The sequence below is a fragment of the Aquarana catesbeiana genome, linkage group LG12, assembly GCF_042186555.1.
Source record: "Aquarana catesbeiana isolate 2022-GZ linkage group LG12, ASM4218655v1, whole genome shotgun sequence".
Taxonomy (NCBI): domain Eukaryota; kingdom Metazoa; phylum Chordata; class Amphibia; order Anura; family Ranidae; genus Aquarana; species Aquarana catesbeiana.
In genome coordinates this window covers 81,487,951-81,501,257 of record NC_133335.1, presented here as the reverse complement: position 1 = coordinate 81,501,257, position 13,307 = coordinate 81,487,951, and the positions used below count along the sequence as shown (strand labels likewise).

The 13,307-nt window shown below is 42.5% G+C and overlaps 1 protein-coding gene across 1 annotated transcript in view; it reads right to left on the bottom strand.

Annotated features, from left to right (window-relative positions):
• Positions 1-13,307, bottom strand: part of MYO15B (myosin XVB) — a 233,436-nt gene that overhangs the window by 61,556 nt on the left and 158,573 nt on the right. Inside the window, exons 23-28 of the mRNA XM_073608123.1 lie at positions 12,215-12,290; positions 10,327-10,445; positions 8,555-8,673; positions 8,329-8,470; positions 8,128-8,239; positions 4,086-4,243 (exon numbers count right to left, since the gene is read on the bottom strand). Of these exons, the coding sequence (XP_073464224.1) occupies positions 4,086-4,243; positions 8,128-8,239; positions 8,329-8,470; positions 8,555-8,673; positions 10,327-10,445; positions 12,215-12,290 (726 nt within the window). The remainder of the gene's footprint in view (positions 1-4,085; positions 4,244-8,127; positions 8,240-8,328; positions 8,471-8,554; positions 8,674-10,326; positions 10,446-12,214; positions 12,291-13,307) is intronic.

The window sequence follows — 13,307 nt, the reverse complement described above, 5'->3', positions numbered from 1 at the left end:
AATTTGTTCGAACACGCGAACACCGTTAAAGTCTATGGGACACGAACATGAATAATCAAAAGTGCTAATTTTAAAGGTTATATGCAAGTTATTGTCATAAAAAGTGTTTAGGGACCTGGGTCCTGCCCCAGGGGACATGGATCAATGCAAAAAAAGTTTTAAAAAAGTCAGTTTTTTCGGGAGCAGTGATTTCAATAATGCTTAAAGTGAAACAATAAAAAGTGTAATATTCCTTTAAATTTCGTACCTGGGGGGTGTCTATAGTATGCCTGTAAAGGGGCGCATGTTTCCCGTGTTTAGAACAGTCTGACAGCAAAATGACATTTCAAAGGAAAAAAAGTCATTTAAAACTACTCACGGCTATTAATGAATTGCCGGTCCGACAATACACATATAAGTTCATTGATAAATATGGCATGGGAATTCCCCACAGGGGATCCCCGAACCAAAATTTAAAAACAAAAATGACGTGGGGGGTCCCCCTAAATTCTATACCAGGCCCTTCAGGTCTGGTATGGATATTAAGGGGAACCCCCGGCCAAATTTTTTTTTTTTAAATGGTGTAGGGTCCCCCTCAAAATCTATACCAGACCCTTCAAGTCTGGTATGGATTTTAAGGGGAACCCCGCGCCAATTTTTTTAAAAAAAATGGCGTGGGGTCCCTCCAAAAATCCATACCAGACCCTTATCCGAGCACGCAACCTGGCAGGTCGCAGGAAAAGAGGGGGGGACGAGAGAGTGCCCCCCCCCGAACCCTACAAGGCCACATGCCCTCAACATTGGGAGGGTGCTTTGGGGTAGCCCCCCAAAACACCTTGTCCCCATGTTGATGGGGACAAGGGCCTCATCCCCACAACCCTTGCCTGGTGGTTGTGGGGGTCTGCGGGCGGGGGGCTTATCGGAATCTGGAAGCCCCCTTTAACAAGGGGACCCCCAGATCCCAGCCCCCTCCCTGTGTGAAATGGTAAACCTACCATTTCACAAAAAAGTGTCAAAAATGTTAAAAATGACAAGAGACAGTTTTTGACAATTCCTTTATTTAAATGCTTCTTCTTTCTTCTATCTTCTTTCTTTTATCTTCTTTCTTCTATCTTCTATCTTCCTTCGGTTTCTTCCTCCATCTTCTTCTTCTCCTGGTTCTTCTGGTTCATCTGGTTCTTCCTCCGGTGTTCTCGTCCGGCATCTTCCTCCGCGACGCCGGCGTCTTCTTCCCTTCTTCTCGGGCCGCTCTGCATCCACCATGATGGGAGGCTCCCGCTGTGTGACGCTTCCCCTCTTCTGACGGTTCTTAAATAACGGAGGGTGGGGCCACCCGGTGACCCCGCCCCCTCTGACGCATGGTGACCTCCATGTCCGCCCCCTCTGACGTCACGGGGAATGCCACAGGGAAGTCCCCGTCAAGTCCCCGTTCGTCAGAGGGGGCGGGGTCACCGGGTGGCCCCACCCTCCATTATTTATGAACCGTCAGAAGAGGAGAAGCGTCACACAGCGGGAGCCTCCCATCATGGTGGATGCGGAGCGGCCCGAGAAGAAGGGAAGAAGACGCCGGCGCCGTGGAGGAAGATGCTGGACGAGAACACCAGGAAGAACCAGAAGAAGAAGATGGAGGAAGAAACCGAAGGAAGATAGAAGATAGAAGATAGAAGAAAGAAGAAAGAAGACAGAAGATAGAAGAAAGAAGAAGCATTTAAATAAAGGAATTGTCAAAAACTTTCTCTTGTCATTTTTAACATTTTTGACACTTTTTTTGTGAAATGGTAGGGGTACAAATCCCTTACCATTTCACACGGGATGGAGGGCCGGGATCTGGGGGGTCCCCTTGTTAAAAGGGGCTTCCCAATTCCGATAAGCCCCCGCCCGCAGACCCCCACAACCACCAGGCAAGGGTTGTGGGGATGAGGCCCTTGTCCCCATCAACCTGAAGAGTCTGGTATAGATTTTGAGGGGGACCCCACGCCATTCTTTTTAAAAAATTTTGCCCGGGGTTCCCCTTAATATCCATACCAGACCTGAAGGGCCTGGTATGGAATTTAGGGGGACCCCCCACATCATTTTTTTTTTTTAATTTTGGTTCGGGGTTCCCCTGTGGATTTTGCTGTCAGACTGTTCTAAACACGGGAAACATGCGCCCCTTTACAGGCATACTATAGACACCCCCCAGGTCTGAAATTTAAAGGAATATTACACTTTTATTGTTTCACTTTAAGCATTATTAAAATCACTGCTCCTGAAAAAACAGCCATTTTTAAAACTTTTTTTTGCATTGATACATGTTCCCTGGGGCAGGACCCAGGTCCCCAAACACTTTTTATGACAATAACTTGCATATAAGCCTTTAAAATTAGCACTTTTGATTTCTCCCATAGACTTTTAAAGGGTGTTCCGTGACTTTCGAATTTGCCGTGAACACCCCAAATTGTTCGCTGTTCAGCGAACTGGCGAACAGCCGATGTTCGAGTCGAACATGAGTTCGACTCGAACTCGAAGCTCATCCCTATTGGTGACCAATGTTTCTTGAGATTGACTGTTCAATTTGATTATTTTAATCCAATGCCTTAATTGATATATTGATTCAGGGTAAATTTGTCCATGTCAGTCAAAACCACATGATTGTTAAGAAAATATTGAAAAAAGTAAACAACAAAACACATTGACCATTTTACAAAACAATTCATTTGATAACAATTGGAAGATACCAAACATCTGATATATTTATCTTCAATTTGATCGTGCAAAATTTGTCGTAACCAATGAAAATGATGATGAAAAATGATTGATAATTGCTGCAGTTGATTATAATATTGCAAATATACTGTATGATCAAAATAGTCATATAGTACATACTGTAAATATGTGAACTATCTTACAAAAAGATTTTATATTCTTCCCCATGATTAAGCTTCCCCCTGAATAAGTTGAGTGAAACGTGTTGGGGGCGTGGCTTGCCTGGAGCCCAGGCTGCCGCTGTTATTTCACATATCCACAGGGTCTAGCATTGATGTGTGGCACATAGGGTCTTTTTTATTTGTTGTTTCATTGGAGCTGGGATGAGCTCTGTCCGTGCCAGCACTCCCAGCGGTATACTACAGGAGAGGACTCGGCTGGAGCCTTGAGGGGCACCCCTTATTTGTTGTCTGGTTACATGAAATATTATTATTTCATGTTCACACTGTCCATCGATCAGGTACAGCTCCTTATCATCGGCCTGAGAGGTAAACCTCAAAGTCTTGCATGGCTGTGATAAAATCCTCAGCTGAAAGTGCATAGGAACTGACAGCACCCCACGGAGCTAAAGAAGTCTCCAGCAGATATCAGCACTCCCACATTGTTAAACCCTTCTGAGGTGGAAATTGTCAGGAAATTGAAAATTGTAAAGGCAACCTGTGACCTAAGTAAATTAGGTAGTTCCCTATGCTCGACCTGACTGCCCCATTCTGAGTGGTTTTGATAAAGCACGGATTTCGTGTGAAACGCATCAACCTTGTACCCACCTGCCTGTCTGTGCTTAGTTGTTTTTAAAGGCTTTTGTATTATTGAATAAAGCCAAAATTGCATAGTGTGAGTGTGCAGCCATCTGATTTTTGATTTATCTTGGCCCACTCTCTAAGTGAGTCTTCAGATCCAGGGTAAGTGCAATGCCAGCAGCTCTGAATCTGGAAAGCGATCTGTGGCTAACTTGTTACCAGAACTAAGATTGGAAAGCACCTTATGTGGAACCCAGTGCCTGAAAATCATTTTCATACAATCCCTGCAACATCCTGTCCAGCCGGGTCCAGATGCGGCACACCAAAAAAAAAGGGGCAAGCAAAACGAGGCTAGTTTTTTTACACATCAGAGCTGAAGAAAAGTTGTCTTTTCTCCTAGGATGCTAGTAAAAACCAGAGGTATGCTGGTAGTAAGAGAGGATATCCTGGGCTGGCATATAGTTTTTTAAATTTGCCTGTTTCCAATCCTCCTGTCGGCAGAAGTATAACCCAAAGGTGAAAGGTCTTATACACACTTTAAATATACCCCAGGAATGTCTCGTTTCCATAGGGTGTAGGTTTTTCCTTAATTGCAAAATGTGGTGGTATTTGCTCTTTTACCTCCGTGCTGAAGGTTCTGCGGAGACCCACAGGGCGGGGCTTGATGTTTTGGCTTTCTCTTTTCTCCACTGGAGAGTAGTAGTCTGGAGCTGCAGCTGGCTGCACAAATCGGGATGGGAAAAGACCTGAGTGTCCACCGAGAGAACCAAACTGCCAGCCTGAAAGACAGAAATGAAAGAAGTCAGGAATGAAGTAAAAACAATAAAAATGCAAGGATCTTTACAACGGCCAGTCAAATTGGGAGAACAAGGCTGGATATTGGAGGGTGTACTCCAGCCAGGAATTGGGCAGGCTCTATCTAACTTGCTGCAGCTTCTATTGCACACAGTGGGAAGCTTAAAGTGTTCAGTGATATCACAGTAAACAATTTTAGTATAGAAGAAATGCCCATACATCTGTGCAAGATGAAAGGTAAGGTGGGAATTCTTAAAGTGGATGTAAACCTGATTCATGAAATTTGAGCTGGGCACATATATCTGTAGTGTTTTATTATCTCTCTAAAGCCCTGTGTCTAGTAGCTTTGTCCTGCTCCGTTCGTCTGTTATTGGCCTGAGAACTTTTGACAATCTCTTCGAGACCGGGCAATAGAAGTGTGTGTCGGGGGAGGTTGCTATAAATAGATTAGCACACTGCCAAACTATACACAGGCAAGCTCTGCATGTGTGGGGAGGGGTATGTGTGCCTTTCCTCCAATAAACTGTCTCACAGTCTCTCACAGTGTCTAGCAATGATCTCCTCCTACAGGGGAATCGAGAAGTGAAAATTCTAACAGAGCAAGCACTTTCTACTGTATACTGTATCAAGGTGAAGACAGAAGATGTACATGTAAAACTTATGTAGGGAGATTTGTTTCATCCCTGTGTATCATCTGAAGCTGTTCACTTCACTGGGTATATGGAGGGTTTACAGCCACTTTAAAGCTTTCTGATAGACATAATAGCAGGGGGATTTAAAACCCATTTCTGAGCAAATATCCAGGATCCAGAAAAGAAGATCCGGCTGGATGGGCACATTTGCAGCTCTGGATTAGTGATCTCCTGCATCCTGATATGGCCGTGGCGAGGGACCTGGATGGAGGACTTAGGTGACTTTCATTCTTCACAAGGTATAGGAAAAAAAACAAAAAAAAGCTAAAATCTTTTGTAAGCGTTAACATATTCATTTAATTTAAAAATACACTTTTTGTATTTTTAGACCTGCAGCTCTCAACAAAGCAATATTTGGTGAACTTGCCATGAAGGTAGCTATTTGGTGCAATAGCAGCTTTGAAATTTACTCACTGCCATCCAATCCACTATCAATCACAGGCAAGGTGGATCTGATGGGGAACTAGTCTCTCAGAGTTATCGATCAGTCTCAGCCCACCTGAAAACTCAAATTCAAATTCACGGCCACTGTGCCTGTTGGGTGGGTGGAGCCTGATGGGGAACTCTGAGACTAGTTCCCCATCAGGTCCCCCTTGCTTGCAGGGTGACAAAAGTGCATGAAAGCTATTCCCCATTAAATTCAGGGTGACAAAAGTGCATGAAAGCTATTCCCCATTAAATTCTTTGTACTGTAACTGTTCGCACTGCAGGTACGCTAGGCTTAGTCCTGCATCAAAAGCATATCACTGTGAAAGGGCCCTTAAGCTGCACAAAAGTGCATCAAAGCAAATAAGTGTGAAAGGGCCCTAAAAGCAGACCTGATAGGGAACTAGTCTCTCAGTTCCCCCCATCAGGCTCCATCCAACCCTAGTACAAAACTTCTTAGTCAGTGTGACAGGTGCAGCGGCCAGGGAGGGCGGGACTAATTGCAATGAGAAAGGAATGCCCAGTATGGACACTCTGACCTCAGTGACGGCAATGGCAGATTTATTATTATTTGAATTTGGCACAATTACACTTTTAGTGATTCGCCCCAACAGAATTCTAAAGGGTGTCCATGATACCCTTTATAAATTTTCCCCAGTGTGCAGTAAATGGTGTAGTATTCACCAGGAAGCAATTATCATTCAGTTAGGGTTTACATCTACTTTAACTGCTTGTTGAGTTATATTATTGTCACTGATGTCAGTGTGCTGCTAATAAGATAACTGCTAACAAGCATCTAAATCAGCATTTGCAAAAGGAAAGGTGAGCAATGGCAGAATCCATTTGTCTCCCATGTTAAATTCTCTTTAAATATATTTTACGTCATTACAACTGATTATCTGTAGAAAAGTCCAACATAGCATAACATAATCTTTGCTGTGCCAATTCAGAAATGGTGCCACTAGAGCACTCCATGTGTGCGTGGCCATTCATGCTGCCACCCACACGCAGACCACTTCAGCCGTGCTGCTTTGGACTGATGTTTGCACAGTGTGATGAGTTGGGGCCTGTACACAGCCAAGTTCACCCTATATAACCTGGCTCCCCAGAACAATGCTGGGCCCTGGTCCCAGGGATGACAGGGATGGTAGAGCTGGCACAACTCACAATCTGTGAATACTTTGCTGATTAACTGATCCCTGGATTCTAAACAATAACCTCTAAAATCTCTTTAGCACCCAACTAAATAGGTACTAGGATTAGGTAAATTTAGTTATTTAGTTAGTTTGGTGTTAGGTAAATTTAGCGTTGCTCACTGTAATACGTGGAGCTGTGTTGTTTATTGTGATCTGTTTAATGTTTAACCTGCTGCAGGTTTGATTATGGTCTCTGCTTTCTGGAGAACTGTGGATCTCTCTACAGTAGAACATAGGTGTGGAGCAAGGCAAATGAGTAGCATGAATATTTATACAGCCCTGGTCAATCCCTGGGAGGGTGGCTCAGATGGCTGCTGGGAGTCTGTATAAATACTCTGAGACACAGAGCATCCAGGTCTTTTCGTGTAGGAGAGAAACGCATTCCTAAGGGGGGCTGGCTGCCCCCTTAGGCAAGCTGTTCGTGAGGCCTCAGGTTGGCAACCTAAGGGCCTGCTTTGCTAGAAGCTACTGAAAGCTGACTGAGGGGCTGTCGTCTGAACATGTAGTCTGGTATCACAGGAAAAAGGCATTGCATGGATGTTGGAAGGAAGCAACCAACTTTCCTTGGACATTTTGTGAGTACAGACTTCTGTGAGAGATTTTAGAGGCTGTGGGTTGCTGCCACCCTTCTGCTGCTAGAGAGTCAGCTGCGTGTGTGTAAAGGGGGACACTGGCTTGTGTCCTGAAGAGCTCGGTCAAACTCTGTGAAGGAACTCTGCTCTAATTGTTTAAAGAAGGAGGCTTTTGTGCTTTCAGCTATTACTACTTCAAAGCCAAGTCTACAGTCTGCTTTGCAAAGATTTTTGTTTCAGTTCTACAGAAGGAATTTTATTGTCCTCATCTTGTACTTGGTACTTTTTGGAGTATACCATTCCATTCCCCAACCCTATCCAAGTTACCCCAAAATTATAAACACTAAAAAGAACACCCCTGGACTTGCCATTGAGCCAAAAAGTGACTGTGATTGTGTGCCTGGTTGTGGGGCAATAACTGGGAAAAAAGAACCTGGGCATATTTTCAGGGGCTTCTATGGGGGTTAGTGCTACATCTCTATGTTACTTAATCCTGACTCCTGAACTTTGAGTGTTACTTAATCCTGACCCCTGAAGCTCTGGGCTTAGAATTGGGTATTGCACAGAGTCCATTGGTCAGGATTAGGTAATGCACTGAGTTCAGTACAATGCAAGCAGGTAGCTTATTTTTAAAATGTTGACATGCTGCTGCAAAAACTGCTACAGTGCCTTTATAAACATAGTACATCTAGTAAATTTTAAATATTTCTAAAATATTATTTCTGTATCGTCACAGATATTTTGTTTTGGGTTGTCTTTATTCATGAGTAACTTTATTTAAATAAACTAGGGAGGCCACTGTGCCTGCAAGCGTGTGTTAGTGCACACTTATTTCACTAATCATTTTACAACCCATTAAAAAATTCCCCTACAATGTAACACAAACAGGTACTCTGTAAATAGGTTGACCACCATTTACCGACCTCTTTGTTTCCATACACATCACACAAAACCAAGTCACTTCAATGATTGCTGTCATTACCTGGTTCCAATCCATCCATTGGCATCACTTTGATGATGTCACCCTTCTTGAACTGAAGTAGACTTTTATCATCAGTAAAATGGCTACGTAGCGCAACCACATGATTGGATTCCTGTGAAAACACCAACAAAAGGACACTTTTATCAAGGCTTTTCTTTTCTAATACTAGGCCAATTGCTATAGTTTGATCTCCTTGATCACCTTCACCAGTTCCTGCAGAAACAGTTCCACCAAGCTTTTTAGTGCCTGTGCTCTGTCCGAGCGCAAACTCAGATCCTCAGTACGCAGACAAAAGCGCAAAGTGCGGGAATCGGACATTTCCAAGGACAGGATATCTACATAACTGCAGGATAAAGAAATTAAAATGTTTATGGAAAGATTCCTTTCAAGATTTACTCATCTTCCATTGGGTTGTGTTATGGCCCACCTGTAGCTGTACAGAGTCTTCAGGTATCTCTGTTGGATTCCTGTTGAATTTACATCCTTCAGAAGCCGGATCCCTCGGTGAGAAACCCCCAAAAGCAGTTTTTCTATATCATCATCCAGCTAAAATCATGAAAAAGGCAAAATATTGTTAAATAAGTAGGGGATGAAAAATAGTGTACTGCAAAACAGAAAAAAAGGAAACTTTGTAAAGAGTTATCAAATATACTCTTGAGATGTGTTACAGCTTAAACTCCAGCCTTGTTTTTTTTTTTTTTAATCCCAACTGTCAGGTTGATAATCGAAAGTGAAATTAAAGTGTTATTAAAACCAGGACCCCACATTTACTATGTCAGGTCTCCCACAGTACAGAACATGGAAATGTAATTATTTTAGTAAATATAAACAGCTAAATACCTTTTCTTATCAGCAGTGTATAGCAGTCTTGTGATTTCTATTAGTTCCTGATGAAGGTTGTAGGAGAAGTTTTCATACTGCACTGAGCTGTCCAAGGAGGCTGCAGGGCTCCTGACCCTCTGTCTGGACATGTTTGGACAGTGTCGATTGGCCCTGTGCTGATCACATGCACTCTCCCAAAAAAAATAAAAACACACCAAACTGAGCATGTGCAGCCTGACTCCAAAGCCTCTGTCTTATCCAGACTTGTCCAGGGGGACAGTGCAGGGAGGGGAGGATCTGTGCATACACGATCAAGCAGCCTTTTTTTTTACAATGCAGAGGATTAACCCCTTAGGTTCCGCAGTGAGAATAACAAGCATGCTTTACTGCATATACAAACTGATTTTACTTTGTGGGTTTAGTAACAAATCTTGTTGGTGTTATATGTGCGCATTATGGTGCATCTAGCTCTATTGTGCCATCCTCCAGCGATGATGGGTCCATGATTCTGTCACCACTTTGTTCCCCTTCACCACTGTTTCTTTTAACTGTAGCAATTTGCTTTGGCCATTAGAAGGCAACTGATGATGTAACTCCTGAGCATGTGCCAGCACCTAGCACACTGAGAAAAGAACCAGGATGTACATTGTGCGATGCATGTGCCATGCAGTGTACAAAGAAAAAAAAACACCAGGAGTTAGGGAAGAGCTTCTTTTAGGCAAAACAGACTCTGCAAGTATTTTCTATTGGAAATCTATTGGTGCCATCCTCTTGGCTGTGTTGTGTGGCAGGGCTGTGTAAATATCCGGACTGGATGGACAGAAATACATATCTTCTGACAGGTACACATCTGTGCATTTAGCTGTTGCCCGAAGTTCAGCTCAATTTTCCTGAGCAACTTGAGTCCCCAAAACAAAGGGGCTCACTATATATTGACCAACGTCTTTGGATTTTAGAGTCAAGAATTACAAACCTAGCACCCAGGTTCCGTGGCTCACATCTTTCTGCCTGTTTTTCAGTGCTTAAGCCAGGTTTGCTTTATAATTGGAGTACAGTTAAACTTCAACACATAGTGAAAAGGCGCTACTAACAAATGAATAATGAAATGAGAGATAGATGTTGGAAAATAAAAAAATGAAAAAACTATTAAATGGATGTGTCATGGAAGAAAGATGTGGCCTGCAAATTCTGACCTCAGTATTTCCCGTATCACTGACCTAGAACAAGCCTGCACCAAGTCAGAACTCTGTATATTTTTCGTAGTCCAAACATAAAAGCCATCGGTTTAGCAAGAAAGCCAGAAAAAGTAAAGTTTTGGGAGATCACAGCATAAAGAAATGTACTCAGTTACAAAACTATACGGTTAATTTTACTCACCGTGACAGGGAAGAGGCGGGAAAAATAATTCTCCCAGTTATCCCGGGCAGCTATAACAATACGTTTCTTAATAGAATCTTCTGTGATGGAGCTGGCATCACTTCCTACTTGGTGGTCACCTGGTCAACAGAAATCAGAAAAAGGTTACTTACACACACAATCATTTCTGCTGTAAATACTGTACATGCTCATCTGCATGTCTGACTTAAGCCTTGTGCACACTATCGTTTTTTATTTTCATTCAACCCAGCAGGCTGAATAAAAAAAAACCTAAGGAGCTCATGGGGAGATCCTGGACTAACTATGTGATGTTAGTACAGAGATCCCCCTGCTGAGCTATTGTGTTCTGACAGGGGGACCGCCCCCCTGGATCTGCTATTCTGCTGCTAGAGAGACTGAGCCATTTAAGAATTTACCATACAGCCATCCAGTAGCATTATTGCTGCCTGCAGTTTGAACTGGGACTGTGCACCAACAGTACAACTAGGCCCCAGCACTAGCTGGCTAAAGAGTTAGGACTAAAAACTGCCCTTTTACCAATGCTGTAGCAAGATCTTCATATATGCTTATGCTAAGTGATACCTCTCAGGGACAATGGAACATATCCTAGCCAATCTCCTAGGGTGCACTCTAGGTTAGTTATAGTTTTATTATTCACGTTGCAGTTAATTTTACACTAAGTGGTCTTGCATCAATTTCCTGATACTAACAATCAATTTAAAAGGTATCCATATTAGTGTTCTTAGAAGTGCTTGCAGCAGTCTTCATTCAACCAGGTGTGCCAGAAAGCCGAAGGTTATTCACTGAGTTGAGGCAAAGAACAGAGGACCCAATTAACTAAGCAGCTCCTATATGGGTAGCGCTACTATTGTTAGGGTTAAGCTGGTTTTCCACTTTAAATCCAAGAAAACAGCTAAATAAGAACTTGAAATAGATATATTTATATATATTTTTTTAAGTTTTGACGATCCACAAACTCCTATCAGACAACATGCCCTGATCTGCCATATTCGTTTTATCCACAGCAACTAAGCAGTACAGCTTTGCCAAAGACTTACCCTGGCCTATAAATGGACAGTGAAGGAGCAGCTGCTGTCACCTTGTGTCACCTACTGTCACCTTGTGAAGCTTGCAGTATCAGATTTGCAACAATGTACAATGCCATGTAGCCCAATTACCTCAGAATACTAACTCTCGCTTTCCCAGTCAGTGCCCTGCTCTGCAGAGGGTTAGAAGCTGATATGAAGGCAGATTCAGGTATTTATACTAGCTGCATAAAAAATGAATAAATGCTTTTTTAATTAATACATACTTAAAGCGGTAGTAAAGTCCTCTTTGTGATTTTTACCTACAGGGAAGCCTATAAGAAGGCTTACCTGTAGGTAAAATTAATATCTCCTAAACGTGCACAGTTTAGGAGATATTCACCCTGGATGCAGCTGGTGACATCATGCACTCTGAAGGTCCGGCATAACGTGCTGGACATTCAGAGCTTCGTGACGGAGCCAAGGGCTACTGCGCACATTTGCGAGAGTGATGGAGCCCGTGAACCCTAAAGAAAGACTGGGGGAAGATGGAAGCCCTGTCAGTGGTGACAGCATGTCGCTGGAGGGCTTCATTCTAAGGCAAGTATTTCATAATGTGCTAGTATGCAATGCCTTGCAGGTGTTTTTTTTTTTTTTTTAAATGCCATGGTTTACTACCGCTTTAATTTAAATCTTTGCTTTTCATATCTCGCTAGAGTTTGGATCTAAAGGCTCCAAGCACCTGACCACTTTGACAGTCCACAGTATACTGCTTAGCAAAGGGCAACACTAGCTGGCTAATCACAGGAAGGGAAGACAAAGGATGTGGGCAGGTAAATCTCATACATTTTCTTTGTACTTACTTAAGAAGTCTTTCATCTTTCGTCTCTCCTCTTTAGTCAGCTTGAAAGCAGTGTCTGAGAATGTGTCTCGAATTATCTATTAGAACAGAAACCTACATGACTATTGTGCACATCAAATCCTATATTCATAATGAACAGCTACCCAGTCACAAGTTACTAAAGATCTGACTGCTACAAAGCAACAAGATAGAATAGACTCAACAATGTTTAATATATGGGCTTTGGATACTAACAGCAGCTTATGATATTGATGAAACAAAGCTTGGGATCAAAGTCCTGTCCTGGCCAAATTTGACAAAATCTGTTACAGCAGACATTCTGAAACACTATTCTCATATTAGGACATGGACTGCAGTGCCCGTGACCAACATATTGAACACTTTCAACAATTGATCATTGTTCTTCTACCAGCTAGATTTTCCAGGACTTTCTATTCACGCATGGATCTTCTTATCTCGCTCCACAATCTGTTCAAATTTGAGGCTCAGCAAAAAAACATATTGCCTAATTGCCATGTTTCCTAGCATACATAAAACAGACATTGTTTCATAAGCAGCCTATGAGCTGAGAATTTTATTTTTACATGATTATGTTTTTTAATAATTAGTTACATAGTTGAATAAAGACACTGGCCCATCCAGTTTAAGTGTGTGTGTTTATTTCACTACTGTTTTCCATATGCTACCATTTGCTAAGAAACACATCTAAAAGTCATTTGAATTTATTTAGACTTCCCGCTGACACCACAAACTATGGAAGGGAATTCCACATTCTTACTGCTTTAACAGTAAAGAATGCTTTATGGAGTTTAAGACTGAGCTGCTTCTTGTCCAACTTCATTGTGTGGCTATGTGTCTTGTTTAGGGATCTAAGATTAAATAGTTTCCTCCAAATGCTAGAATGACTATTTAGATATTTGTATATCGCTATCATATCCCCTCTTAAGTGCCTCTTCTCCACGGAGAATACATTTGATGTTTGTAGTCATTCCTCATAATTGAGGTCCCACAGCACCCTTATTAGCTCGTTGCCCTTCTCTAGACTCTTTCTAGGTCCAGCACATGCTTCCTGAAGACTGGTGACCAGAACTGGA